General features: G+C 42.3%; 2 protein-coding genes across 5 annotated transcripts; both read left to right on the forward strand.

The window, feature by feature from the left end:
- Window positions 1-2,002: 2,002 nt before the first annotated feature.
- Window positions 2,003-13,478, forward strand: timeless (timeless circadian clock). 2 transcript variants are annotated; one of them, XM_075462091.1, is made up of 30 exons: window positions 2,003-2,046; window positions 2,574-2,729; window positions 2,812-2,965; window positions 3,199-3,313; window positions 3,415-3,477; window positions 3,587-3,688; window positions 3,804-3,959; window positions 4,043-4,176; window positions 4,696-4,783; window positions 4,883-5,059; window positions 5,529-5,746; window positions 5,834-5,937; window positions 6,041-6,210; window positions 6,302-6,427; window positions 6,619-6,770; window positions 7,176-7,273; window positions 7,361-7,478; window positions 7,603-7,804; window positions 7,908-8,047; window positions 8,182-8,261; window positions 8,382-8,505; window positions 9,588-9,670; window positions 9,815-9,969; window positions 10,137-10,347; window positions 10,576-10,644; window positions 10,803-10,921; window positions 11,395-11,644; window positions 12,453-12,504; window positions 12,600-12,676; window positions 12,887-13,478. In XM_075462091.1, the coding sequence occupies exons 2-30, from the start codon at window positions 2,648-2,650 to the stop codon at window positions 13,015-13,017; spliced, it is 3,750 nt and encodes a 1,249-aa protein (XP_075318206.1). In that variant the 5' UTR covers window positions 2,003-2,046; window positions 2,574-2,647; the 3' UTR covers window positions 13,018-13,478. The 2 variants fall into 2 exon arrangements, with proteins under 2 accessions (XP_075318206.1, XP_075318204.1); XM_075462089.1 differs by having other exon boundaries at window positions 2,022-2,145.
- Window positions 13,479-15,775: 2,297 nt separating this feature from the next.
- LOC142377781 (transmembrane protein 198-like) lies at window positions 15,776-27,952 on the forward strand. Of its 3 annotated transcripts, none has more exons than XM_075462093.1 (6): window positions 15,776-16,187; window positions 23,814-23,918; window positions 23,996-24,248; window positions 24,442-25,017; window positions 26,571-26,719; window positions 26,888-27,952. In XM_075462093.1, the coding sequence occupies exons 3-6, from the start codon at window positions 24,095-24,097 to the stop codon at window positions 27,035-27,037; spliced, it is 1,029 nt and encodes a 342-aa protein (XP_075318208.1). In that variant the 5' UTR covers window positions 15,776-16,187; window positions 23,814-23,918; window positions 23,996-24,094; the 3' UTR covers window positions 27,038-27,952. The 3 variants fall into 3 exon arrangements, with proteins under 3 accessions (XP_075318208.1, XP_075318209.1, XP_075318210.1); XM_075462094.1 differs by having other exon boundaries at window positions 26,571-26,660; window positions 26,888-27,035; XM_075462095.1 differs by having other exon boundaries at window positions 26,571-26,648; window positions 26,888-27,035.
- The last annotated feature ends 35 nt before the right edge of the window (window positions 27,953-27,987 follow it).

Here is a 27,987-nt window from a genome sequence, read left to right on the forward strand (position 1 = left end):
GAATCCATGGTGCCTCTTTCTCTCTTAAAACTTTTTTGATACTGTGACGTATATCCTTTATTATCTTTACAGTATACATCTTTAATTAATAATTTTCTAGTTTATTTTGCAAATTTTAGATGTTAGCATAATTTCTTGGTTTTGTATCATCTTTCCCTGATTTGTGTGTTGGCACTACTACTGCTTTCTTACAACTTTATATTAATTAAACTCTGTTGTACAACTCTAATAAAACCTCTTTAGATGACTCACTAAGATGATTTATCACTGTTTAACAAATCTGATCTTTTACTGGTGCTGATAACTTGGATTTCCAAAGGGATTTTTTCAACATTTTAAAAGCTTTATTTCAACACTTGATTGCTTCATCACATTCCTTCGTCCACAACGGTACAATCTTCTTTTTGTTTTTGCCTCCCTAAAATGGCACAACAGACAGAGAAATTAAAATCTTTAACTTCAACATATAAATCAGGGTTCTCAAGTTTTCAAGTTTGCTCGGAGTGAGATTCGGGCGGGGCAGGGGCCGGGCCGTGTGCGCGGCGGGGTTTCTTTGGTTTTTTTTACACTAAATTCTGCTATATTTTAAAATAAATTGTTTTAGGTAGGCCTATGCAAAGTATCAACAAAGTGTAAGTGTTTGTGGCAGATTTTGATGCTTGATGACTGATATTGGGGGCTCCCATTTAAAGCACAGCCATTTTCACAGTCATGATGGATGACAGAGTTCTATTCAGAGCCAACGTGTTCCTGGTCTTGGTTTTATTGAGCCCCACCATGGAAAAAACCCTCTCTGCATCAGCATTTCAGTGTGGCAGAACTAATACCAGTTTGGCAATTGTAGATAGCCTTGGGAATCTGTTCATACCAGTCACCTTTGAAAAAAATTAACCATGGAAGCCTAATTACACTCCTACATATTTTTCATTTTTCATTAAGTTGCTCATGTCAAAGGGTGTGTGCTGAATATTTAGACCTACTACTCCAACGAACACTTTAATCGGCAGGTACTGGGCTTTTACAAGGAGTAAGAAAACTATAGTAACTAATAAAAGATTCAAATAAATGAAGATATGACCTGCTGATGATCCTGACGGTTCTCTTCCACCTCCAGCTCGTCTACAACTTCTGCACGCATTCAGAGCATAATAGGTTATGTCCGCTGTGCATTCATGGAACGTGTGCTTGCAGCTGAAAGCTATTTCAGACCTCACCCGGCAACAAGAAATTCTCTTTTCTGATTGGCTGAGAAATTCTATTTTGTGATTTGCCGATGGGTTGCTAAATCAAGACAGCTGTACCAGAGCTATAGTTCTGAGCTGTAGGAGCGCACAGTAACCTGCCATTGACTCGTTTATAGTATCGGCCATTAGAATTTCTGTGCGACGAAGTTGATCATTTCTCAGCGTGAGAAATGGCATGTGTGGCGTGTGAGCGTGTGAACTTGTTGAAATGCGTGTGTCTCACGCTCATTGCGTGAGACTTGAGAGCCCTGTATAAATCCATTTTTTTGCAATTCCTGGTCACTAATAAGCCAAAATGTTTCCCAATCAGCACTACTGAAACACCACATCAGCACTCCTCCTGTGTCACACTGTTCTATAAACCAGATTTAACCACAATAACTCTTGTTCCATTTCCATCATTTGAACAAACTAAATTTTCCCTTTCCATTAATTCTACAATATACTGTCCCATTTTCATCATTATAGTTACCCCATAACGTGCTTTGAGTGTTAAAATCTCCACACTAAATCATGCTTACCCTCGAAATTAACATCAAGTTCATCAAGTTTAAGCCATGTTTCCTGAATACAAATGATATCTGGTTTCTTATTTAGATTTTTGATGAATCCTTTAATTTTTTTGCACATTTGCTATTAAACTTCGAGCATTCCATAGAGTTTTCAGCACAACTTTTAAAAGGCAGTGCCTGAAATACCAAACGCAGGGTACACAAGTTACCCACCGTGACGACATTCCGCTTCCTGTGTTTTGACTCGTCGTCTTGGCGCGAGACTTGTTCGAGTTGTCTGATTTCGGCAGGTAAACACCAGCTTTACACAAGTGGATAAGTTTTTTAAAAATAACTTTCTTAACTGACTGCTGTAGGGGACGGCACCTGGAGCGTAACATTATCTGAAGGTTTGTTGTTTGTTTCCTGTAGAAGTTCATTAACGCGGTCAGTGCTGCTGTGAGCTAACAGCTGCGGTGCATTAGCTGAGTTAACCCGCTGTCTTTTACAGGCTGGCATGAAGGATTGTTATAGGCACAGCCGCTAAATAAATTGTCACAGTTATAGACATATGATACCATTAGTCAACACATTTAACTGCGATTATTTGCCTTTGTGTGTGACCTAACCCCCTACTTAGTATAGTTTATAGTGGGAAATAAAAGTATGTGTATTTTTGGTGCACATTAAAAAAATAAATAAAACCCTATTTTAATTTTTTTTTTTAAAGGATTGATTCATGAAATTGTGTTAGAATTATAGCAGACAGCAATACACAGCGCGTGTTTTCATGAAACATGGTGTGTTCTCAAGGCCTTCTTGTTCTTGTTATTCAAAGGTCCCCTGAAGTTGACTGATTAGGTTGAACCTCCTCCCCTTCATTCTGGCGGATGCTGTGTAAACTTGTTCAAGATGAACTGCGAACTTTTGGCAACGTGCAGTGCTCTTGGTTATCTGGAGGGGGACACCTATCACAAGGAGGCTGATTGCTTGGGTAAGTGTCTTTTTTAAAAAAAAAATAAATAACAGAAATTGAAAAAAGAAGCCATCCTTTAACAGTTGTCTGTTTGGCGCAGAGAGTGTGAAGGACTTGATCCGGTATTTACGTCATGAGGACGACACCCGTGATGTGCGTCAGCAGCTGGGCGATAGCCAGATTATCCAGAATGACCTTCTGCCTATTATTGTTCAGTATAAACAAGAAAAAGCCTTGTTCGATGCCTGCATCAGGTATGAACAGAAATGGAAGCTGTATTTTTGAGATAAAAACCTGTTCTCATGAATGCTTTAAAGATGTTATATTGTAGATAAATTGTAATAATATTGTTGGAGTGAGGGAAATATGATATTGTGTTTTTTGTTACACTGAGGTTTTGTGAACATATATGGATGTTTTCTGTTAAACAGTAGCAGTTGGTAATGGGAATAATTGAATATTTTGACTCGTCTGTGTTCCTCTCCAGACTCATGGTTAATCTTACTCAGCCCGCCATGCTGTGTTTTGGTAAAGTCCCAGATGACCCAGTCTTTAGGCATCACTTTATACAAGTTACATCTCATCTACAAGCCTATAAAGAGGTATTTCAATCACATTCGTGGAGTGAATATGTCTGGATTGGATACGTTCTTCCATTTAAAACAAAAAAAAAAACCTGTAACTTTGTCCTGTTTATTTTCAGGCCTTTGCCAGCGAGGGGGTGTTTGGCATTTTAAGCGAGACCTTGTACAACCTTCTACAACTTGTGAGTCTTTCACTTAGAGCAGACATATTTGTGTTCATCTCGCTATCTTTCAGTAAATGATTCTATTTTTTTTTTCTCTGCTTTTCTTAACGTGGCTGCCTTCGGTCAGGACTGGGAGCAGAGAGAAGAAGAAGACAATCTACTGATAGAGAGGATTTTGCTGCTCGTCAGGAATGTGCTGCACGTGCCCGCAGACCCCTGTGAAGAGAAGGTTTGACTAAATGAGATTCTGCCATTTCCCAGTGTGTGCTTTGCACTATTCCTTTTACCGCTCTCTGAGATTTAATGCCTCGTCGCCCAATCTTCGGTCTTCTCTGTGGTTGTAGAAGGTGGATGATGATGCCAGTGTCCACGACAGGGTGCTGTGGGCCATTCACATGAGCGGTTTTGATGACCTGGTCAAGTTCCTCGCATCAGCCCAGAGTGAGCAGCAGTGGAGTATGCATGTGTTGGAAATAATCTCCCTCATGTTCAGAGACCAGGTTAGACTGAGGAACATTTTTGGCATACCGCATACAGACGTCTGGTTGTTCTATCCTGGAGCTGCCTTGGTTTTGTTTCACAGACACCAGAAGGTTTGGTGAGCGCCGGTAATGCTCGTTCAGCAGAAGAAAAGCAGAGGGACTCCCAGGAGCTGGAGGCACTGAGGCAGAAGGAGCATGCAGAGAAACGCTCTCGAACCTTACAAAGAGGAAACAGGTATAGACAAGCAGGTCGTCTTTTGTGTCTAGGCTGACAGCACAGTGCGCTGGATGTCAGGCGTGCTCTTCCTCCTGTCCACAGATGGAAAGCGGATTCAGTTTCACTGTATTCATACAGCAAATTTCATTTTCCTAGAATCAATTAGATTAATTGGAAGCGAGTCAGTGCTATTATATTAGACTGATTGCAGTAAACGTTTTGAGGGATGTCTCAACATCCTAAAATGTAAGAGGAGACTTGTAGAAGGAGCCATTATACACAGAAGCACCCTTTGCTCAGGTCTCATATCCTCAAATTGTTGTCATGGAGGTTGTTTTTCATAAAAACCACAGCAGCCACATTTATGGAATATATCCCAGATAAAAAAAAAAGCAAAAGCAAAGAGTGCTCACACTGAATGCTAACTTAATTTAGGCTTTTAAATATCACAATTCGTTAAGAACATTGTGTCCATGTACTGTGTGCATATTTATTTATTTATTTTAAACCAGTTTTTGTGTTGGATGTGTTTTTCAGACATTCTCGCTTTGGCGGGTCATATGTTGTTCAAGGCCTCAAGGCGATTGGGGATAAAGATGTGGTCTATCACAGAAATCTTCTCAACGTAAGTTGTGCCCCTTCCAAAGCTCATCCCTAATGAGAAGAAATCTTAGTAGGAGTAGTGCTAACAACATTATTGTGTTTGCTTTTTTCGTTTTCGTAGTTCAGAAATTACACTCATGACATTGGCAAAGCGGTGAGGCGTGTTCCCAAGAGGAATCGAAGGATCCAGGAATGTGAGGACAAACGGCGCTCAGCCCTAAACGTTCGACTCTTCCTGCGAGACTTTTGCGTGGACTTCTTGGAAAACTGCTATAATCGACTCATGTATCTTGTTAAGGTCAGCCAGAACAGCATGAATGACTTTGATTTATTTACTTTTCCTTTGCATCTTAGACTCATTTAGAGTCTTAATGCACCGAGCATGACGCAAACAGAAAAAGTCAATCTTGTTCATTCGGCAACATACAAAGAAGTGTTGCACAACCCAAACTGCCCTCGTTGGAGTGAGCAGATGATTGTTGATCTATTTTAGCAGGCAGTAAAATGCATTACAGACTCACCTCACCGTTGAGTCATTCAATGAGTGGGAGACAGTCAAATCCGGCTTAAATGATAGAAATGGAGGAGCGAAGATGTGTCATTGTGTTTGATTCGGGACTTTTCTGACCTCATGAACTCAAAAGGAGCATGCAGTTCTTTTTTTCTGTGCCTGAAATTTCAATATATAAAAACATAATAGAATAGTGTCTGTATTTGTGACGAGGGAGAATGGGCTTCTCTTTTGTATTTCCACATCTTCTCGACAGGAAAATCTGATTCGCGAGCAGACGCAGCAGCACGACGAGACCTATTATCTGTGGGCGCTCAGCTTTTTCATGGCATTCAACCGTGGCAACGGTTTCCGTGCCGACTTGGTTTCCGAGACCATGTCGATCCGTACTTTTCATTTTATTGAACGCAACATAACCAACTACTACGAGATGCTGCTGACGGACCGCAAAGAAGCCACGTCCTGGTCCCGAAGGTAAGGTCGGCAGTTCATAGGCAACAAGCAAGCTGGGCCCCGATGCTTTTGTAATTCCCTCATGTTCATATCATTTGTTCTCTTTAGGATGCACTTGGCACTGAAGGCGTATCAAGAACTGCTGCTAACTGTGAACGAGATGGACCGCTCGCACGATGAAAGCATTCGGCAGAGTTCTAATGTTGTTAAAAGTAATAATTGGCAGACTTTGATTAAGATTATCGGCTGTAGTTGGGTTTTTTCAGTTGGATATGGGTCATTTCCGAAAATGTTTACACTTACCATCTGCTTTAGGTAACATATTCTACATGATGGAGTATAGGGAGATTTTCCTGACTTTACTGAGAAAATATGATGAAACCAAGCAGCCTCACTCCTACCTTAAGGACTTGGTGGAGTCAACGCACCTCTTCTTGCGCATGTTAGAACGCTTCTGCAAAGGTCGGAAAAACTTAATTGTGCAGGTGAGTTCTACTGTTTTCTTTGTAGGCGTGCGTCTTTTTTCTTTTGACCCTCGTTGAATTGTTGATATCTTTTGCTCTTTTGACTCTGCAGAGGAAGAGGGTGAAGCGGAAGAAGTCTCGCGGCAAAAAAACCCAATCTGTTGCAGAAACTAGTCCAGAGTTGCTGGAGGATACCTGGAAGATTGTGGAGGAGGAGCTCAGGGCTACGGGGTTTCATGTAAGTGTGAGAACCAGCCTCAAGGGGGAGCCGGGGCCTATCTTTGGCGGAGGACAGACTGTGCACAAGAGGTCTTGAGTGTCCCAAAAGACTGCGATGAACTGGTGCTAGAATTAAGTTGTCTGTGATTCACAGTCAAAAGGGACATATTTACAAACACTGAATGGTATCTTTTGGGCTTTTATCTGCAGTTGTCAGAGTCTTTAACTGAAAGTATCGTACCTTTTGATGCCACATCTGAAACCCCTCTGGAGGAGCAGCGTACAGAGGCTATGGTGCGAGTGCAAGACGCTCTGCTCGCTCGAATGGGACCAGAAGCTCTGGGGCTGCTGCGTGCCGCCAGGTCAGTTAGACAAATGGATATTGTCATGGTTTTCAAAACAACAAACCACCGTTTAGCCGCTGTAGGGTTGGCATAAAGTAAAGTTGAGTGAATTGTTATGACCTGTGTTTATGGGTTATATATTTTTTTCCTATCAGTACATAGTGAGGTGATGCAGACATTTTCTTTTTTTAAATGAAAAACCAGTTTTTATGATATATTCTGTAAAATGTGGCACCAGTGATGAAAGTTCAACTAAACCCTAAAGATATTCTGTTTGAGTTGATACAAAGACAGCAATAAGCTGATTACAAATAACTTGAACATCTTATGATCCAAAGTTTTGCAAATGAGTTAAAAAAAAAAAAATAAATCATACTTGTCGAGTTATCTAATTGGAGAATGATTTCTTGTTGTCCTGCTAAGGGAGGTGTGGCCGGAGGGCGACGTGTTTGGTTCAGCTGATGTCGAACCTGAGGAGGAGCTGGAACTCCTTAAGCAGATCCTTCATGCCAACCTGCCAAGTGGGTTGTTAAACGTATCTCTAATTGTTTGGGTTTTTTTTTTTCACCGCACCTATGCAACATTTTGACGTCAACTTTTAATTTTAGGACCGACTCCTGAGACTTTGGTGGAGGAGGAAGATGATGGGGCGGAGTTAGAGGAGGAAGAGATGGAGTCTGTTCAGGTTTCTGAACTGGAGTTCAACTTTCTAGACTTCATCAAGAAGTGAGGAAAATAGCCAGTGTGACTTATGCCTCATCTTTTTATAAAGACTCGCAAGACAATAGCATCCGAGTTGGTTTACAAACATGTTTTGGAGCCTTTGCCTTCTTCTTTTTGGCCTTGATAGGTTTGCCAACCCCAGCATTGTGCATCCATATCTTCTCCTGTTGAAATCCTATTCAAAAAACACACCCCACACAAACCACTGCATAGCTCGAATGCTACACCGCATAGCCGTTGACCTGAAAATGGACGCCCTGCTTTTCCAGCTCTCAATCTTCCACCTTTTCAACAAAATCCTGAGCGACCCTGCGGCAGCTGCCTACAAGGTAGTTATGACACGAGAGAAAAGCATGTTGCTGACACTAAAGCTTGCTGTTCATTATACGTAAGCACTTACTCCTTTTTTTTTTTTCCACTTCCCTTTCACAGGAACTAGTGACCTTTGCCAAGTATGTGATGAACCGTTTCTTTTCAGTGGCAGCACAAAACAACAAGGCATACGTTGAACTGCTTTTCTGGAAAAATGTGGGGGCCGTGCGTGAGATGACTGAAGGCTACAGCAAAGATGGGTGGGTGCGCTCGTTTGTTGCGGTGTGCGGTGACGCGTGCCTCGTTACGCTCACTGCTGTTACAGGTTAAAGATGCATTAGTGTTTATGTCTCCAGTTTAAAGTCATCACCTTTCATTGTCTTAAACATGTCAGAGAGGGAAAGAAGCCAACGTGGACTGAGGAGGAGGAAGAGGAGTTGCGTAAACTCTACATGGAGCATCGGGATTCTGAAGGTTCGCTTTACACTTGTTTGCACGTTTTCTTACTGCTGTGTTATCGGTGAAAACATCCAGCTGCACACTGTGAACCGAGACGTTGAGATGCTGTCGTTGAGGGTTGGTTTTTGTGCTCAGTGCCAGACATAGTGGAGACTCTGCTGCCGTTGCTCAGCAACAGCGACCGCACTCGGCGACATGTAGTCACACAACTGGTGCATATGGGTCTTGTGGACAACGCAAAAGAGCTGAAGAAACAGAAGTATGTACCCGTACTGTGCATGAATACATCGCATATGGCAATATACAAACCCCGCATTTCCAAAAAGGTTGGGAAGGTTTCTAAAAAAATACGAGAAAAATTAAAATCTGTGATTTGTTTGTTTGAACCTTTGTTTAACAGAGATTAAACCAAAGAAGTTATTTTCAGTGTCTTCACTGACCAGCTTTATTATATCAACAAATTATAAACATATTTGAAAGCTGATTCCAGCAACGCGCTCGAAAAAAGAAAAGAGAAAGTTGGGATAGAGGCATTTTTAACATTGTTATAATTACACTTTTTAATCAAGAGGGAACTGAATTTGAATGATTTCTGCAGTTTTACAAGAATTTGGGTCGATTCCTGCTGAATACAAGAATTCTGCTGTTATGTTGTCCTACTTTTTCAATGGAAGACAGATGGGGGCAGCAGGTAGGCTAGTCTCTGGCTGGTCTTTCTCGTGTTTGGGACACAGAACCAGAAAACTAGAACCCAAAAGTAGCTGAAACATGGACTCATCTGACCTCAGAACAACGAGTCCAACGTCTTTCTGCCCGTCTGAGACGAACTTGAGCCCAGCGATTTCAGCTGCGTTTTTGCACAGTTGATGGTCGGCTTCATTCTTGCGTAACACAGTTTCAGGTTACATTTCTGGATGAAGCAGCTGACTGTGTTGAATGAAACATTCAACAGTGGCTTCCATCCTTGGCCTTTACCCACTGAAAATTCCCTGGACTCGTTGAGTCATTTCACTGTAGATTCAGCATTGTGCACGTTATGCATGTGCATCCTCTGACTGAGTTTGGTACAAAGTCGTGAACCACAACCCATCCTTGCTTTGCGAGAGTAAGCCTCTGGCGGGGGCTCTGATCGTACCCACTCCTGACACCCTCACCTGTCGCCAATCAATCTGCTGAATGCAGCACCTTATGTTTCAGCTGTGGGATATTCTATAAACTTAGTGGTCAGTGAAGAGACTCGGTTTAATTTCTTTTCACTTCCCAACTTTTCTGGCAATAAAGTTTGTGTTTGAATATTATGAAGACTGTTAATAAAGCAATTTTTGTTTTGCCTATTTGAAGGAAAGGTACTCGAATTGTTCTGTGGACTGAGGAGCAGGAGGAAGAACTCCAGATGCTCTTTGAAGAGTACAAAGACTCTGACGGTACTGGGAGCAATGTTATCATGGTTCGAATACGTGATAAATAAACTGACCCTTCGCTGCCTGTCTCTCTGTTGCAGTTTCTGTGCAAGAATCCCAATTACTTGTCTGTTGTGATGGGACCTCTAACAAATTATGTGTCTACAGATGTGCTGGGTAACATCTTGAAGAAGATTACAGCCAAGCGGTCTCGTGCACGTGTGGTGGACAAGCTGCTCAGTATGGGCTTGGTGTCCGAGAGACGAGAACTTTATAAGAAGAGAAGCCGCAGCGCTCAGGGGAAGAAGTCTGGAGATGGAATGGTAGAGTCACTGCAGACTTATCTTGTAGATGAAGATCCTTACCACACCTATCTCACCTTTATACCTAAATCAACCTGAAATCAAAATACAGTCAAACTATTTGAGAAAATACTGTATATATGGTTAAAGAAATTGTGATTCTATAGTAAATATATTTTCTTTTGCAGACTGAAGAAGAGTTTCTTGCTGAACTAACCCAAGAACTCCCAGATGATTCTGTGGACATGGATGATGAAGATGAGTCTGAAGAGAGTGAGGGAGATGAAGATGAGCAGAGTGAAAGATCACAAAATGGTGGAAAGAAGAGCCAAAGCTTTAACCTCACAGTAGAGAGGAGAGCTGATCTAGGTGCCATGGTGCGTGCTCTACAAAAAGAAGGTGAGCCAAAGGCCTAAATATCAGATTAGTCTAGATGGAGACAGTCAGACTAATATGATAAATTCACATATTATACATTACATGGATTAAACTGTATTTCCCCAAGTATCAGTTTCATCTGCTAGACGAATTCCAAAATTACCCCTCATGCTCTTGTAGGATCAGTTACATAGTTTTTTTTAAATCGTGTTTTTTTTTTTTTTTTTTTTTTTTTTTTCTTAATAAAAGGTATGTCTGGACCCTTGTTGTGGCTGCAGAATTGTCTGAACAGAACTGCAAGTGATCGTGATGAAGATGGTGAGCAAGACTGTGGAAAGATTCTGTTCCCAAAGCCTTTTGTGTGTTATTACTCCATTGCTATCCTGTTCATTTTGGGAGGGCTCTCTTAGAAACTTGGTGCATGTGGGAAAAAAAATATTCATTTGTTGTTCATAAAATTTTGATCCATTTCCCAGGTGTGTCCCAACCTGTTCCACTGGTGCCTCTGGCTGAGGCGAGTGAAGAAGCGATGGAAAACAAGAGCTTTCAGAGGCTGTTGCGCAAACTGGGGATACGGCCTCCTGCTGATGAACAAGTGCGTGTGGCAAAGCCTTAGCACGTGTGGCTTTCAAGCCTTTCGTTGCAGGAGTGCATGAACAGACTATGTGTGTAAGGCATCACAGAACGCGTCTAACCTGCGGCGCTGTTGTCACTCTGTGACACCGACTTGATGTGTAGGAGCACACACTGATGTGGGTCTGAGCCCCCTCTGTGTGGCTTGTGTGAATTACCAAAGAAGAACAGCAGCAGGTTAACGAGGACGTCTTTTTATGCACCCATAAGGCGCAAACAGTCTGTGAAATGGGATGTTGTTTGCGTTTCCATCTGTTCATACAATGTGGGTGATATTTCATTACCATTTCAGCACTGGAGCCCTTTGTCTTGCTGTTTTTGCTGTAATTTGAGACCACGTTGGCTGAAATATCAGTTTGGACTAATGTATATCAAAGAACCAACTTTGTAATCTAAAGATTTGCAGCTGATTTATTTGTACTTCTCTGTAATTAGGAGACCTTCTGGAGGATCCCAGCAGAGATCAGTCCATCTCAGCTCTGGAGTGCAGCTGCGGCTCTGACACCAAGAGAGGACGAGTCTGAAAATGCTGAGGAGCAAGATGGGCTCAGGGACCCAACAGAAGAACAGCAGCAGCAAGAGGAGGAGGAGGAGGGGGAGGAGGTCTCAGGTGAACACAGGGCTCAGGCTCTGAGAGCTCTTCTGCTCGCACGCAAGAGGAAACGCCACACCGTCATGGATACAGGTATGTGTGGGAGTTTAGGCTTCAAGTGCCTCGTACAACAACATTTAATTACAGCTTTCTTAATAGCTTAGCATTAAGTTACATAGTGCATGTAAAACTTGCCTCTTATAAAAGCCTGCTTTATCCTAAAAGAGAACATTATGGTATCTATGGTAGCTATGTTGAAACTTCAGTTTCCTGGGATTCAAACAGACCGAATATGAGAGAAGCCTTGGACAGAAAAGGTAATCCTGTGATGCGTCTGAAATCGCTGAGGAAACGAGCAACTGAAAAAAGCAGCAACTCAAAACCATAAGGTTAAATATGGAAAGGCCATTTGAGCTGTCTTATGGGGGTGTCGTAGATTGTGATAAAAGGATGCTTGTGCTCCTGTGAAGCAAAGACAGGGGATTAATAACGGTCTTTAATGGACTTTTGGAAATAGAAAAACAAAATAAACATAAATACAGACAGGAGTTACACAGAGCTCCCTCAGGTTGCGTGGAAGTAAAAGCTCTGGAGGTCTGCTGAAACTATTTAATGCCAAACACTCCAAAGAAATAAGACCATGCACCAGCTCTTTTGTATACATGGATCCCATTTAGCGGGTGCTTATTTTTTCTTTTTTTTTTTTTTTAACCACTTTGGTGAGCAATTTATTGGCACCGTTTCTTTTTTATGGTTGATAAGTTCTGCCAATCTACGTAAGCAGGCATCGTCAAGCAGCATTTAAGATGAAACTTCTTTAAAAGTTTGGCCTCTGCTGAATAACTAAATGAATTTGATAACTTTATTCACATCTTCTTTGTTGTTGTTGTTGTTTTTTAAGCTCCTGTGTCAGATTTGACTCCTGCCGATGCTACAGACAGTGTAACCGAGAGGTGAGGTGTCGCCTTATGAATTTATTTATCAGGAAAACAACAACAGAGACCCCCCTGACTTTTCTTTATTCTTCACATGTGCATGTCCACAACAGGTCCCAGGAGAAGACCTCAAATAAAAGAAGCAGAAGCAGACTTTTGGATGACGATGAGGATGAGGAGCAGGAGAAAGGTATTGTGCTCCTGCTGTGATTTTAATGTTACTTTGATGATTACAGACAAAAGACTTTTGACCCGCCTTTGACCAAAGTTATGAAACTTAATCTCACACTTCTTTTTTTCCCCCAGGATTTACATTTTAGCCAAGACCAGTAACTGGTCAATAACTGCGTTTCATGATGGTAGAATGGAACATTTGACTTGTATATTGATGTTTTCACAGGGGATGACTCCAGCCCTGTGAAGGATGTGGATACAAATGGTGACGCAGATTCAGACGGGGAGGATATTTCTGCTCCTGTTAAACGAAGGCGGAAGATGGTCTTAATTGATGAAGAGGAGGAAGAGGATTAAAGATGGTGCTTAATGGACTGGAGACAAGGAAGTCCCTCGTGTTACTCAGAAGGATCTGCTTTTCTCTGGAGGTCTACAGTCCAGAGCAGAAAGTTCAGACAGAATAACAAACAACTCAAAGTCATAGGACGTTTGTCCTCGCTCTGTGAATACATAGATCCTATCGAGCAAATTAATTTGGTTATCCCTTTACTAGATAATTCACTGCTGTATTTGGTTAGTTATGATGAATTAGTTCTGCCAGTCGTCTGGTTCATTTGTTTTGTGTTTGTTCTTATTTAGAGCTTTTCCAACATCATGTTCCCAGTGCAAACGTTGCACAACAGGCCCCTCATCAACCAAATGATTCCATCTCTTATTTGAAAAGGTGCTCTGTCCGTAAAAATAATTTTGTTTGTTGGTTTGACGTCATTGTGATTTTTCAGCACACTCCGTGGATACTGATCAATAAAACAGTTCAGCTGTCACAACACAGAAGTGGCTTTGGTTGTTTTTGTTGTCACCTTGATGCACCGCACACTTTTAACACTAGAGGGCACATATGTTATCACCATTGTAAATCATGTGTTGTATTTAAGAAATGTAGACTCTTATTGAAGTGTTTATTTTACAGTATGTAGATGTGTTAATTTATTTGATGAGTGTTTTAGATCTTCTGAAGTAACGAGAAACGCCGCACAAAGTGAGACCAGATGAACGTCTCAGTCTTTTTCCTCCGTTTAAAAACTGGCATTAAAAAAAAAAAAAGATGTATTTAGATGACTGAGAGACTGTCTTGCACCTATGAGTCCTGTATCATGTGCAAGTCTGCAGTCACTGCCTGTAGTCATCAGCATTTTTTTTTCCAGCTGTGTAGGAGGTGGTCTTTTGTCTTCACATCTGGACCACGTTAGTAACTTCCTGTCACAGCATCTGCTCTGCCCCCATCCCAGAGACCCAAAAAGCAGATCTGACAACCTGCAAATACTGCTGTGAGGTGAGTGCAGTGATGTTTCCCGTTCACTCTGTGTGTGTGTGTGTGTGTGTAGTTCATGAATTTACAAGGTTAAAGGTACATCACTTTTTCTGCACTGAGAAATGACTCCTTGAATTAAAGTCAAAGCATTCAGCGACGGTTTGTATAATAAACAGAAGTGACTCATGGTTTTGTGAGCAGCAATGCAGGAGGCTGTATTGCTTACATGTGATCAACAGATGTACTGTTATGGTCATTAAATCAACTTTTCAGTAAATAGAGGCTGTACAAATGCAGCATTCATTTAGACATGTTCTTTTTTTCAGTCAGAGGCCAGATGAGAGTTTGAAGTTTGTACATTTTCCCCAGCAATTGTCTACACATAGAAACTGCTTCAATTCTGATCATATTGAAACTTTAAGCTTAACAGTTGGTTATGGAAATTAAATTAGTTGTTCATCCCTTTAAATGTCCTTAAAAGTGGTATTCAAAGTTTAATCAAACCACGTGGTGCTTGTAACACCTTATATTTTAGAAAGGCGCTTAAGAAAGATATTCAAAGCAACACATGGAGGTAAATCCCTGCAAAGGTTGTGTGAAGGAAGTTCCAAAAAAGACACCTCCAGAGATTCTCACTTACTTTAGGTTGACTTGGGGCACAGTCTAATGTTTGGGTAAACTGTACTTTTCAACTCAGGAAATACACTGTTTAGTTGAATCACATAATTTGTACGGAAATGACTCTCTTTCTGAGCAACTTGTCTGGATACGGGAAATAAATAGCAATGAGTTGCACCAATACACGTGGATTTAGTTTTTAAACGTCAACGAGAAAACCCTTCTTCCCGGGTAGTTACTGAGAAAAGATGTGCTCCTATAAAAGTTAACGACAGCTCACTGCTGAATGTACCAGCTCAATCCTTTGGGCCATGTGTCTTAAAAACTTAATAACGAGTTTGTAAGCGTGCAGAAATGTTCAATTCTTGTATGTGTACTTGTACAATTCAAGTTCTTCCTAATAAATTCATGTTTGATAGCTCATATTGATATAAACTGATGAGCTACAAAGACTGCAGCACCAATGACAACCTGCCAACCCAAAATGTAAGTAGTGACTTATAAAGCCACTGTAAATGTTTGTTGACATTTTTATCACAACTTATTAAGTTTATTAAGTCATGTATCATTGTTATGTATTGAAAACACAGTTCAATATAATACAATATGTTTAGAAAGTACAGCTATACTTTCAATAGGAAAAACGACACTTTTGTAAATGCGATAAATGTAGTTACAGGTTAATTGCACCTTTGGCGGATTGATATATATGATTGAATTTGCACTTGAACAGTAAAGAAGTTGTTCACTGTATCTTGGGATTCAATTCATCATTTATTGCTGTTAATGTAAGTGAAGAAACATAACGAGCATTATATTCTGAATTATAACAGTAAGATTTAGTCCGTGTGAATGCAGATTTAAGCTAGCCTGGCATTGTTTAGCTATTGCTTGTCGTGAATAAACGTTATGCTTAGATGGCTGCTGTGTTTCATATAAGTTCACTATTGTTTGTTTTATGTTAAACTGGTGGTAAAAAAAAAAAAAAAATCAGCTTGTTGGACTGTCTGGTGTAGTGATACGGCTGGTTGTTTGAAGCTGGGCCCCCCTCCCCAACCCTCGGACTTCCAACGGCCCAACTGCCGACGCTGGATGGAGATAGAGGGGAGGATTACCCCGGGGCGGGGGGAGAGAGGGAAAAGTTTTTCTCTTTTGTTTTTTTTCATAGAGCCATTTACTTCAGCGAGGAGAAGAGGAAAGTTGGGTCGGGGTGGGGGGGATTCACGTTAAGATTTTCCAGAGAGGTTTAGTTTGACTCGTGTCGAGTCATGGACGGGAAGTTGAACGGTTAATTTAAAGTTCTCAGAGGCAGCGGAGAATAGAAACAAGCCAACCTTCCTCACATCTGCCGGCAGTCACAGCCAGTCTGACTAAAAGATTTGCATGAAGCAGGGACAGGAACAAAACGATGCCGCCGCTGTCGGTCCAGAGGAGCTCGTGAGTTAGTGAAGAGCCCTGGGATAAGTTGAGATAAAAACCGGTTTTCCCTGGTACCCTAGCGCTGCTTTTGTGCTTTTTGAATGGTGGGCTGTTTTTCCTGCCTGACAGGGCCGATTGTCAACGGGAGACGTTGCAGCTGCCGAACACAGCCTCGTCGGTAAGTCGTCTCTAACAAAGTAAAGTTAAAAAAAAAAAAAACACGTACACATGTCTCTGCGTCCGCGGTGTAAATGTCTACAAAATCGAGGCTGTTCTTTGCTCTTAAATGCCAATGTTGGGATAATCTAGTGTCGGCGAACATATGAATTCGGTTAACAAATGCGAGGAAACGATTACCTCCTCTGCCATTAGTGATGATTGATTTCAGATGAATGATCCCATTCCAGATCTGACTCATCAATGCCAAACTCTACAGCTGGAAATGTTTCTCATAACACGTAGCCGTCCTGCACAAACCGTTTTACTCCCGAGGCACACAATGCAACTTGTCCTTCAGCCTTCGAGGGCATAATGATCCAGGATCATAAAGGCTGTATTCATGAGCACTTAACCAGGCATTTAGACCATGGTTCTGCAGAGATGTGTATTCATGTTAGTCACGCAGACGTTGTCCAAGATCACAAAAAGCCTATCCTTCAGCTCTTAAATACAAGTATTAGAAAGTATTCACTGCTCATTTGTGGGTTGTTTTTGCTTTTTGTTTTTGTTTCCAAGTCAGTATGCAAGTGTCTACAAGTCTACAAGTGGTATTGACTAAAAATGTTGCTGTATATGAGCATAACTATGTGGACACGTCTGTCATCCTCCTTGTGGCTCGTGTAGCTTTCAGAAAGCCCTACCCTGTGGTTCTGCTGTGGGATCAAGGGTGGGAATGCCTCTTGGATTTTTTTGGGCTGTGTGATGACAGCCTACAGATCCTGTCTTTACTGGGCCGCTTTCAGTTTGTAGTTACAGCCACTCGATGTAGAGCACCCCCACCACCATCTACATGACCTACTCTGTGAGCCTGCACCAGATGGTTTTGCCCCTTTGAAAAGGCAAAGAGGAAGCCCTTCCTTGCTTTAGGCGAAAAGAGAAGACAGGAAAGGAGACATGAAAAACAGAGCTTAATGGGAGTTGGGCTGTTCAAGTTGTTTTTACGTGTGCCTTTTAATTACCATGGGAGCAAAGGTCTTAGTTTTGTCCTACAGTGCGCCAACAACATGTTAAAGAATCTCTTTTCTTAGATTGTTGATAACACAAAATGACAACAGAACACACCATGACCCATACGAGAGAGTTGAAATTTCCAATTAATGGGAGAAAATGGTAGTTTTCAAGTGTGGCTCATAGTTGTGTTTTTATCTGCTTCAGACACAGGGAGTGTTTTCCTTAAACGCAACCACCAATAACCACACGCTAAGCTTTGAGTCTCAGCTTGTGGTACCTTAATGAAAGTGTTGACTGGATGGACTTCTTATTGAATGCATCTCTTTTGCTAAAGATGGAAACATCTAGTTTTAGCTTCAGCTGACATCTGCAGTTAAAAATGACGAGTCTTTTATTACTCCTTGTGACTATTTTGAGCTTATATTAAATTGTGGTTAGTTTTGAGCAATCAATGGGAGCCAATGACAGGATGCTTCTCAGTTTCTCCTCTGTTGTTAGTTTGTGTTCATAAAGACGTTCATACATCACAAACACATATGCACTTTTACTGTGACGCTGTTGAGTTGAGTGCACTTCAGAAGTCCTCAGGCCGGTTGGGTTCGCATGTGACCATGGGGCCAACCATTTCCTCCTGCGTCTGCATGTAGTACGTCCTGCACGTGGACCGATCTATACACTGGAGAATGATTGCTGTCATGAATATGAGTATTGTTGTGGAGGAACTACAGCATATGTGTTCATCTTGTTGTTGAGGTTAATCTTAGCTGCCTGCTCTGCTCGGAAAGTGCATCTCGAGTGTGTTGCTTTGATGGTTCATCTCTAAATACTTCACTGGAGTACTGAGTGCGATGCTCAAGAAAACCACAACAAAGCCACAGTCCAATTCTGTATATGAATATAGATATTTTCATATCAATGCTAGTTTCAGAGTACTTTCTGAGTGATGTTACATACGGGTACTGTATCGGGTTACAATCAATCGGGTTTGTCGAATACTGCTTTGATCAGGTAAAGTGTAACTCAAGTTCAATGTTTTATTGGACTTAACCAAACTCCGGGTATCCTTGCTTCTTTTCTTTAAATGGCCGATGCCTATCTGTGTGAGTTTGGGTCACACTGTCGACTCCCGGGTGCAAGAAAAGCCCTTTTGTCACATGGGAACCACAGTGAAAGCCATGGCCATAAATCTGAAACATCCATCCATAGACTACTTATCCTTCTCTAAACATTGGTTCGATGACAGGGTGTTCAGTTGGCTTGGAAAATGAAGGACATGCATGATATTTTAGGTTCGTGAGTCGCTGTAGGAGGTACAATTACTGCAGACTAGAATTTTACAAAGAGGGTTAGCTCCAAATGATAGAGCTGCTGTGGGAGACATATATGGGCACTGCATTGGAGGTCTGAACCACCGCTGCTGTGTGTATGTCTGACTGCTCCTCTGCCATAGCACGCATAGTTTCTCTGCAAATGATCAGTTTAACCACTGGCCTGTTCCTTGGACACCAACTCCATTTGTACAAAACAAACAAACTAAAAAAGATTGAAAAGTGTTGATATAAAGTTTGCTCTTCTTCTGCACTGATTGTGAATTTGCTCTGTTGCTGTTACATTGGGAGGGGGTGATGAATGTGCCGGTTTTCTCGCCCGAGGACACCTCTGCATAATTGGTGTTTACATTTCGGCTCTTTCCTCCAACCTGCTCATCGACAGCACATGATGTCTCATACACAGAGCTGCACTGTTGCACTCTCACTACCATGTGAACCGTGCCCACTAAATGCTCTTCTCCACCACAGAACCCTAATGGAGCGTTATAGAACGGCCCCACCTTGCAGAACACACTGCGCACTCCTCCCTGCATGGCTGAATCACAACTATAACTTACTGCAGCTCGTGTGTGGATGGAATTTCGCTGTGTGAAAAAGCACATGCGATGTATGGCACGCACTTATGCAACAACAACATGTGACTCTCCTTCAAAAGGTTCCTCGTTGTGTTATCTGCTTTTTTTTTTTTTTTTGCCCCCTTTTCAGTAGCTGTCTGAAGATGAAAGACTTCTATTGTTAGGAAGAGACGAGATTATGAAAGAAAACAAGGTTAGATATTGTTCAGATATAGACATGAGTGGACAGAGATACAAAAGAGTTAATTTTGCATTTAAATCAATCATAGATTCAGACAGAATTTGGGAGAGTTTTGGCTCAGAGTTGCTCAGGGTGTGTTTCGTCTGCCAGCGGTTGATAAGCGTGAGTGGGGAAAAGTCGATCTGAATTAACAAATAAAATAACTTAATGGGCCTTAAACGCTTTTTAAGGCCTCGGGATTCCAAGTTCCCATTATGTTTGTTGTTGCACATTATCAGCTCGGATACGATTGCATGGAGCTCAAATTCAGAGTAAATGTTGAAGAGAAGCAAATTCTTTAAACAGTCAAAGTCTGGTAAATGTGAAAACTGGCTATCATCTGGTGCTTTGTTCATTATGCAAGTTGTTACAGTACACAAACATGGCATGATCCCCTGCACACAAAATCCCCTCTCAGCCTCAGTCACATAAGCACAGGCATTTGTGACACAATGGTGAGTGTTACAAAGTAAAGTAAAGTAACCTGGGAGCCAAATAGATTACAAGCTTATTTTCAATGTATCACAACGCCGCTTGTGCTCCTGATGCCTTATAGAGAAGTTGAAATGAAGAATGATATTTTCTAAAGCTGCCTTCTAAGTGTCAGTCTGATATTCTTGTCGGAGGTTTTTCTTTTGTTTGTTTGTTTTGTTCAGCTTCGGTGTTGTTAATCGGAGGCTTCGTCTCTGTCTCTGTTCCGTGTCACAATCACAGGGGTCAGTTCCTGCTGAAACGTGATGTTCCACTTCCTCATCTGGTGCTCAGTTTCCTGCTATGGAACGGCAGGAAACTTAGTAGCTGCGCGTTTGATGTCTTGTTCGCCATGGTTCTGAGTAAAAGCAGTTATTGTGACGATGTGCTCAGATTTACGCGTGTCTACGCTTTTAGGCTAAACAAAATAAGGCGTCATTGCACTGTGACAGATGAAATAATTCCCACAGTTCCTGTTTTTTTGTCCCGGGCTGGTCAGCCTTGCAGCTGGTTGGGGTGTTCAGTTTAAGGTAAAGGCACGGGTTGGACTTCAGTGCATCCCACATTCTCGGTGAGGTCTTTAAAGCAAAGTGGTCAGACAGCTAAGTCGTAACACGGCAGGTTTTCGGCTCCTCAGCTGGTCCCAGCTGTCATGTCAGGGGAGCTCTCGCAGAATCCTTGGCTGTGATCACACAGCACCCACTCCTTGATTAAACACACCCAAATTAGCTATGTAGGGAACTTACAGTCAGCCTTGCATGTTCCTTGGCAGCTGAGCACTCGGCTCAGCCCCCTCCCGCAGTACAAGTGTACTGAAGGCCAAGATAATATTCCAATAGCTCACTTTTAACTTGCTTGAGTTTCTGGTTGTCATCTCTTAACTAGATTTAGATTAAATCTTATTTCTTGTTTTTTGAATAACAAGATTTACCCTTTACCAGAACTGTATTGAAATCAGTCTTTACTCATCTTTACTCAGAACATTTATGGTGAAGATATCAGCAGACTAATATTGCCTTTACTCCCCTTATAGTATGACAATCACCGCCTCATTGTTTGAAAGTTTACTTTAGTTGACTTGCATTGAATTTGTTGCCAGGCAACTTCAGTTTGCAGAAACGTCTGAATTGGGAGGTTTTTGGGGCCTCCAGGGAGCTCGGCCAGATAGTTGTGCTTTTAGGCAGGAGCCCTCCCCACCCCAGTCACTCACCAGCTCGCTGAAGGCAAATACTTGGCACCCATCTCAAAGCAAACAACTGGGGATGTAGCAGCTTCCTTGCCGCTCTCAGCCATCTTTATGTGGTCTCCTTTTTCATCCGCATGGTTTCCTCCGAGTGCCACTAGAGGTCACAGCATGGGCCTCGGAGTCTTTGTTTTGCCCCATAATGGCTCTATTCTCCCACTGCAGCATTGACTTCCAAACCTGCCAGACATAGGACACCATTGTGAGGAGGGGAGGTAACATGAGGCAGAGACATGGGAGTATATGTGTGCAGCGTTAAATAAGATTACTGTTAAAACAGTGCTGAAACTTTAACTAGCTCACACTTCCAAAGCTCCCTTTACTGCCAATAAAAACACTTTTTATAATTGCAGTATGCTCTGTGATCAAATACGAGGACTCAGTTTTTTAAATTTTTTTTATTTTTTTCGTGATACAACTTAATGTAGTTAGCCGACCACACTTTGTGGGTGTGTAATGACAGTGGTTGTAAATAATAAGCTACACTGTGATGCAAGATGTCTACTTTATTATCTGACCCCAAATATTAGTAGGAAGTTGTATTACAGTGTCAAGGACTCGGATGCTGTGTAGATTTGGTTAATTATCTCTTTATACCAAGAAAATCTAGACCCAGAGTGGCAGAAGCTCACTTGACAGGTGAATATGAAGCTCTGTGCTGGTTTGTGACTCAAGCTGTGTGCACGCACGGGGGTAGAAATGTGCATACGCATTCATTTTTGTCAGATTTGTAAAGGTGTGAGTAAGTATGGTTCTCTCGTATGAATCCCAATCATAAAGAAACTATGCGCACAGGCACGAACCTGATTTTCACTCCCCTCATTTTGCCATTGACATAATTGAGACACCCATCTGCACCCCAACCAAGCAGACATGATAATAAAAGTAACAGTAAAGAAGAGGCTCAGTTTTACTGCGGACAAAACTTCTAGAAAAAAAACACCTGAAATCAAAAAAACTTAACAACGAGCTCTGTGAGTTCAGAGCAAAGGAAAGAGGTGGAAAAAAAGTAATGGTTGGTTTATAAAGAAGCGGGCAAAAAGTGCATGGGCTCGTACATTTTCAATCTAACAGATGAACAAACAGCCTGTGCAGTATACGACCTGTGTGAAGATGCACAGACGGATCACGGTGTGTTTGCTGTTTTCCTAAACAGCCCCGTGGAAGTCTCATCAGAGAAGCCTTCCACATCCATTACACCCAACGCACGTCTGCAGTTATTTATAGCACCTACAGTTGCTACAGTAAATCAGATGCACATTGTGAAAGCTGACGATGTGAAACAAAATCAGAGAATAATCCCAATCACACTTTTTCCATGTAGGCGAAAAACTTTACCACAGGAATATGCGAGGTGCTCATTCTGTCTTTCTGAAGACCAGTTTGGGAGCAGGAGAAAGGCGTGCACATCTGGCACCAGGTGTCGTATTGGACAAAGGCCAACTGGGGTGAAATGCGATGAGATAAGCCAGCAGCTATTAACACGATCACATTCGTCATTTACTAAAAGTCAACGTGTTATGTGTTGGTTCGTTTGGTCCAGTTTTACATTTCATACTTTAGCTTCGGAGAAACTCTCGGTGCTTCTCATATGACTACAGATTACGGCGCTTTAGTTTATTCTCTTTTAAATCATATTCAGAGTCACAATGGGGTGCATTACCTCAGCTAAAAAACTTTCCTCAGAATGTTAGATGTATGTACGCACACACCTTCTTTCTGTCATATTGCTGTTTACTTGCTCCACCCGCTAACCACCATGTTGCCCACAGCACTTTGTTCAGGTTTCCTCATGACTTGTTTTCATCAGTGTGAACCCTTTTGCTGCACCCTCTCCATGGCTCATGTTAGGACAGTTTGCATAATAATGTATGCATTAATAAACCCTTGTTTTTATGTTTGTGAGTTTTATTTTTATTTATTTTCTTAAAGTTCTACATAACGTCAGTTCTGTCTCGTCTTTCGGTGAAGAATTTCAGTTTTCCCTGATAGAGACACTAAAGAGCTGCGAGTGGCTGAAGGAGAAAACAGAGCTTTGCAATGGTCTCATTTTTTCCACGTAAAGTCATTCATGGGCAGGACACACAAATTACACAGTCCTGTGTCCGAGTGAGAGAGGAAAAAAGGCAAGACAATTGTGTGTCATTTTAGTGTATATATAAAAAAGAAAAAGACCAAAACAATTTAGGTTGGGCAAACTTTGAGGTAAAGAAGGAGCGGTAGAGGATGGAAGAGAAGGGAGAGACGCTGGCAGTTATTAAGCACAAAAGGCAGGGCCGACTGTTCCTGACTGTTTGTCTCAAGCAGACAATGTGAATAAGTTGTAATTCGATCTCAGTTGCGGTGAGCTCATACAGGAGGCCTGCCAGCAGCCTCGGAGAGAGCAGTCCACCCATATGTCTTTAGCCCTGCTGCAGCCCTCTGTGGCTGCCTCCTGGCCTGCCAGCTTAAGTATCATATAATCGTTCAAGAGTGCTAGTGATTGCACGTCCGCTGAAACAGAAATCATAAAGAAGAAAGGGCAAAGAAGTAAGTGGAGGTGAAACAAAAAGGAAACATTAAGTGATTTCATCTGCAAATGCATTGATACTTTTCTGCAGTGAAGAATTGATGCTAAATGAGAACAAAAAGCTCACGTTTTACCTATAAGCTGATAAAACCCACTCAGTGAAATGTCACAGAGGCACGTGGTTTTCACAGGAGGGTAAAGGTCACGATCCCGACCTCTTCAAAGGGAACAGAGCGTGCACACGGATTTTAGTGAATGAATATGTTTGTTTTGTTTTGTTTTTAGGTCACACGGACAGCTGCACATACAAGAAGTCACAGCTGATCTGAAGATTTCACACTTCACCCCTGCCTCCGTGTGCCTGTGTTCTCTGTGTTAACCAGGATAAAGGTATTTTACTTCTTACTTGACCAGGATTTGGCCACGCTTCCTTGTTTTTCTTCTAAACTTTTGCTTTTCTCTCACAGTCGGCCGTCCTGCACAGATGGACTTGAGATAATACCGACTGAAGTTCTACCCTCATCCCGAACTTCAGCCAGTCCCAGAGCCTCCAACATTCAACCAGAATGACTGATCCCACTGCGCTGGGCCCCGAAGGGGAGGGGGCAGGCACAGCTAATGTTGATATCTGTAGTTTGGAAATAGAGAGAAAATACGATGTCATCCCTGCCGTCATCTCCTCCATGTGTTGCCTTTTTGGCATCATCTACTGCTTCTTTGGTGAGGACCCCTGCCAGCTCACACACATTGCCTCTGAGTGAACTGCAATCTGCACTGACATAAGACGCCATCAGAATATCACACATTCAGACAGTGTACACATGTGCTAACAGATGTAGTCTGACGTCCTTGATTGTGCTGCCATGGTCCCTGATTCCTTATTTTGAATCTCTCTTGTGCCTCTTCCCTCTAGGTTACCGCTGTTTCAAAGCTGTCATGTTCCTTTCTGGTCTTATGTTCGGTTCAGTCATCATTTTCCTGCTGTGCCACAAGGAGCACGTGCTGGACACCCAACTGAGTGTGGAGGCCAGCGCAGGTATCGGCCTCGGCATCGGGCTCCTCTGTGGCCTGGTCACCATGTTGGTGCGCAGTGTGGGCCTCTTCATGACGGGCCTGCTGCTGGGACTCCTTCTGGCTCTGGCGGGCCTGCTGGTCACCAACCAGTTCTACACTCCCACCACAGTCTGGGTGCCCCTGGGCAGTCTGCTGGGAACAGGCATGCTGTTTGCCGTGCTGACACTGCAGTGGCAGAAGATCTTCACCATGGTCTCTACTGCTGTGTTCGGAGCAGCCATCATGACAGTGTGTGCTGATTATTTTGTGGAGATGCTGGTGTTGGCCACGCACGTGTATGACTGCCTGCGCCTCACACCCGGGACTGAACTCTGCTGGTACAGCTGGGTCATTCTGGGCATCTGGCCCGCTCTCAGCCTTATCGGTGTGCTGGTGCAGTGGAAACTGACGGATGACAGCTTCTCACACACTGAGGGTAAGGATGATACACAGCTCGATTCAGCTCATAATCATGCATCATCATCTGTGAAAATGGATGGAGGCAGTGGGTTAGCCTAGGCACGTGTTGCCGGGTCACTTGTTTTTATTGATGATGTGAGAGAAGACAGAAGCAGTTAGATAAATTGTGAAGTGCATTGGGATATACTGCCCGACTCGTTATGAATTCTCGACTTCTCCTGGTCAGCTAAAATCTCTTCTGTGGTCAGGAAGATAAAGAAGTGCCAACATTTCTTAAGACTTCCCTGCAAAAACAGATTTAAGGGAGAAAGTAAGCATGACACTAGAAAGGAATCGTTTTGTTGGTCTGATCAATACCGGACTTTTTAAATTCTATAAACACGTTAGTCCAAAGCTCTCAAAGCCAGACTAACACGCGCAGCTAATGCAGTCGACGGTCAGATCCCTCCTGCATGTGTACGCTCAACGAGACTCTAAAACACTGTAGTCACTAAAAGCATTTCCAAACTGCTGTCTGCTCTTACAAAATCCTGATTTTTATAACCGCAGCGTCATCAGACAAAATCACCATTCAGCCTCCTACAGAGAAAGTTACAAGCTGTGCCTTACTTGTGCCTTGTTTGTTGTTAATACAATCATTGTAAATATTTAAAAAAAAATTGAGCTACTTGACTAATTTGAATTTCCCCCATTGGGGGATGAATAAAGTATTTTTCTATTCTATTCTTACATTTTGTAAAAGCCGTTGCAGTGTCGGACACACTTTGCATGTATACTGGGACAAAGATAAGATAGTCCAGTTAAATGCCCCGCCTGTACCCATGCTGACTGCCAGTGACCTTTTACAGAACTGTTGGAGAGAGTTTTAACCTGCCAGCTGCTCAGTAGCAAATCAGAGAGCAGCACAAAGAGTAATTAAGATGACAGTAAAAAAAAGATCACTGGCTGCAGATCTCGCCAGCTCCCTGTGCCTTGGCAGAGCTAAAAAAGTAATAACATACTCTTCCCATTCTAGTCACAAACTGTTCACTCGACCGCCCTCTGGCAGACGGTGCAGGAGCACTGAAACTAGAACAGACTGGAGAACAGTTTCTCTCCTGAGTCAGCAGAGCTCTGAACTCTTCTAATGAGCACTGGCACAGATCAATAAGATTCCTTTCATTATTTCAAGTATTTATTAGTCTGTAAAACTATTGGCATCTTGAATATTGATTGTGTCGTTTCAGCCATTCGCTGTGTTTTGGAGTGTGTTTGCACACTTTATATTTCATTGCACCACTGATTGCACAGTGGCAGTAAAAAGGCTTTCTAAATACCAAAAATTCTATCACTCCTGAATTGGTCTATTTCTAAAAAAAGGGTGACCACTGCTATTTCGCTAAATGATCTATCGATGCATTTGAGAAACAGCTTTGTTTTTTAACTTGTGGAGTTAAAGAACTCTGCTGGTATTTTTCGCTGGCGCTCAGAAAAACAATCGTTGCCATGTGGACACAAATGTTTCAGTGATGATTTCACAGGCATATTTTGAATCAGACTTCTGCTCCCCCCCCTCCCTCCGTCTCACAGTTGTCATCAGTCGGAGACAGAAGAGAGTCCAGCTGATGCGGATTCGAGAGAAGGACGCCAAGAAGCGACAGCAGGCAGGTGGGCAGGAAGGCACGTACCGCCGTAAACCCACCCCAGTCAAACGTTACGCTGGGGATCTGCTGGCACCGGTCAGTGTCACCCAACACAGCGTGTGCCGTAGTGTTTTGATAGCATCAGTTATTCAGACGAGTACGAGTGAAAGCTCAAAAAGTGGAGATTTGTCTCTCGATAGTACAACGTGGAAACCATCATTTGGGTGTCTTACTCTGCTCTCCCCGTCTGTTTGTCCTTCTCAGAGCTACCTACAAAGTTTGCGGGACAGGCAGATGGGCACAGGCACTTCCCTTAGCAGCCTCGGCACCACGGACCAAACCACGATCGACATGTACTACGACACCGGCTCCACGGTTCCCCTCACAGTCACAACTCCGGTCGTCAGGGTCTGAGCACCACAGAGATGACAAAGGGGCTATTTTGTGCTCTTTGGTTCTCCGACTGTCTTCCTAACTGAGTAGAACTTATTAACAGTCTGAAGGTTTCACTGCCGTGAAACAGATTTGGAGCCAGGACGGTTTTCTCCTCAGTGAGTCCTCGGGGCTCATTGAACAGATTCCTGTTTAATGATGCTAAAACCACTGCAACCACTCGTTGTTTCTCAGAGAAACAACGGAAGACAGATACTAACAAAGTAAGGCCACCCATTCACCACTGACCGCGCGTTAGATACATAAGAGCAAGTATGAGCCTCAGAAACGGAGGGATTTGTGTTTTGGTGTTTGACATTACATGTACTGTACTTCAAGAGTTAGTCATTGCCATGAAGTGTTGTGTTATTACCTGTCTTAGTTTGTAACGGTGTGGTCAGAGGATTTGAAGAAGTTCGTCATTAATGCAACTTTGGCGTGTTGTTTTTAAATAGAAATGTTGTGAGAAAGTAAAGTATGACGTGCGGACACCGTGGAGTTTGACAAAGTGAAGCAAAAACGTAAATGTTACAGATAGATGAATATATTTAAAAGTTCTGCGCAGGAGCCTCCAACAGGATCTGCATTAGCAGCACCTCAGACCTGTTCTTGCTTTTGCCATCGAGCTCTCGTCAGAATACCATCTACGAAAGGATTTAGCCTCTTGTGTATGCTTGTGGAGTAATCTTCTTCTTTTTCCTTGTTATATATAATTTATGTAATGAGCAAGTATCTGATAGTGTTTTAAAAAGGACAAAAAACAAAGCATGTTTGTTGTTAATTTGTAGGTTTTTGAATCCTTTTCCATTTGATTTTGGAATCTTACAGGAGCCGCAACTTTGTCGAGTGAATATGTAAATACGTGTTGATAGAATTTTCACAGATAAATAAATTTGATAAAAAAAACAGCTAAGTCGAGTGTTTAGTAAGCT

Source organism: Odontesthes bonariensis, chromosome 3 (genome assembly GCF_027942865.1).
Source record: "Odontesthes bonariensis isolate fOdoBon6 chromosome 3, fOdoBon6.hap1, whole genome shotgun sequence".
Lineage (NCBI taxonomy): Eukaryota > Metazoa > Chordata > Actinopteri > Atheriniformes > Atherinopsidae > Odontesthes > Odontesthes bonariensis.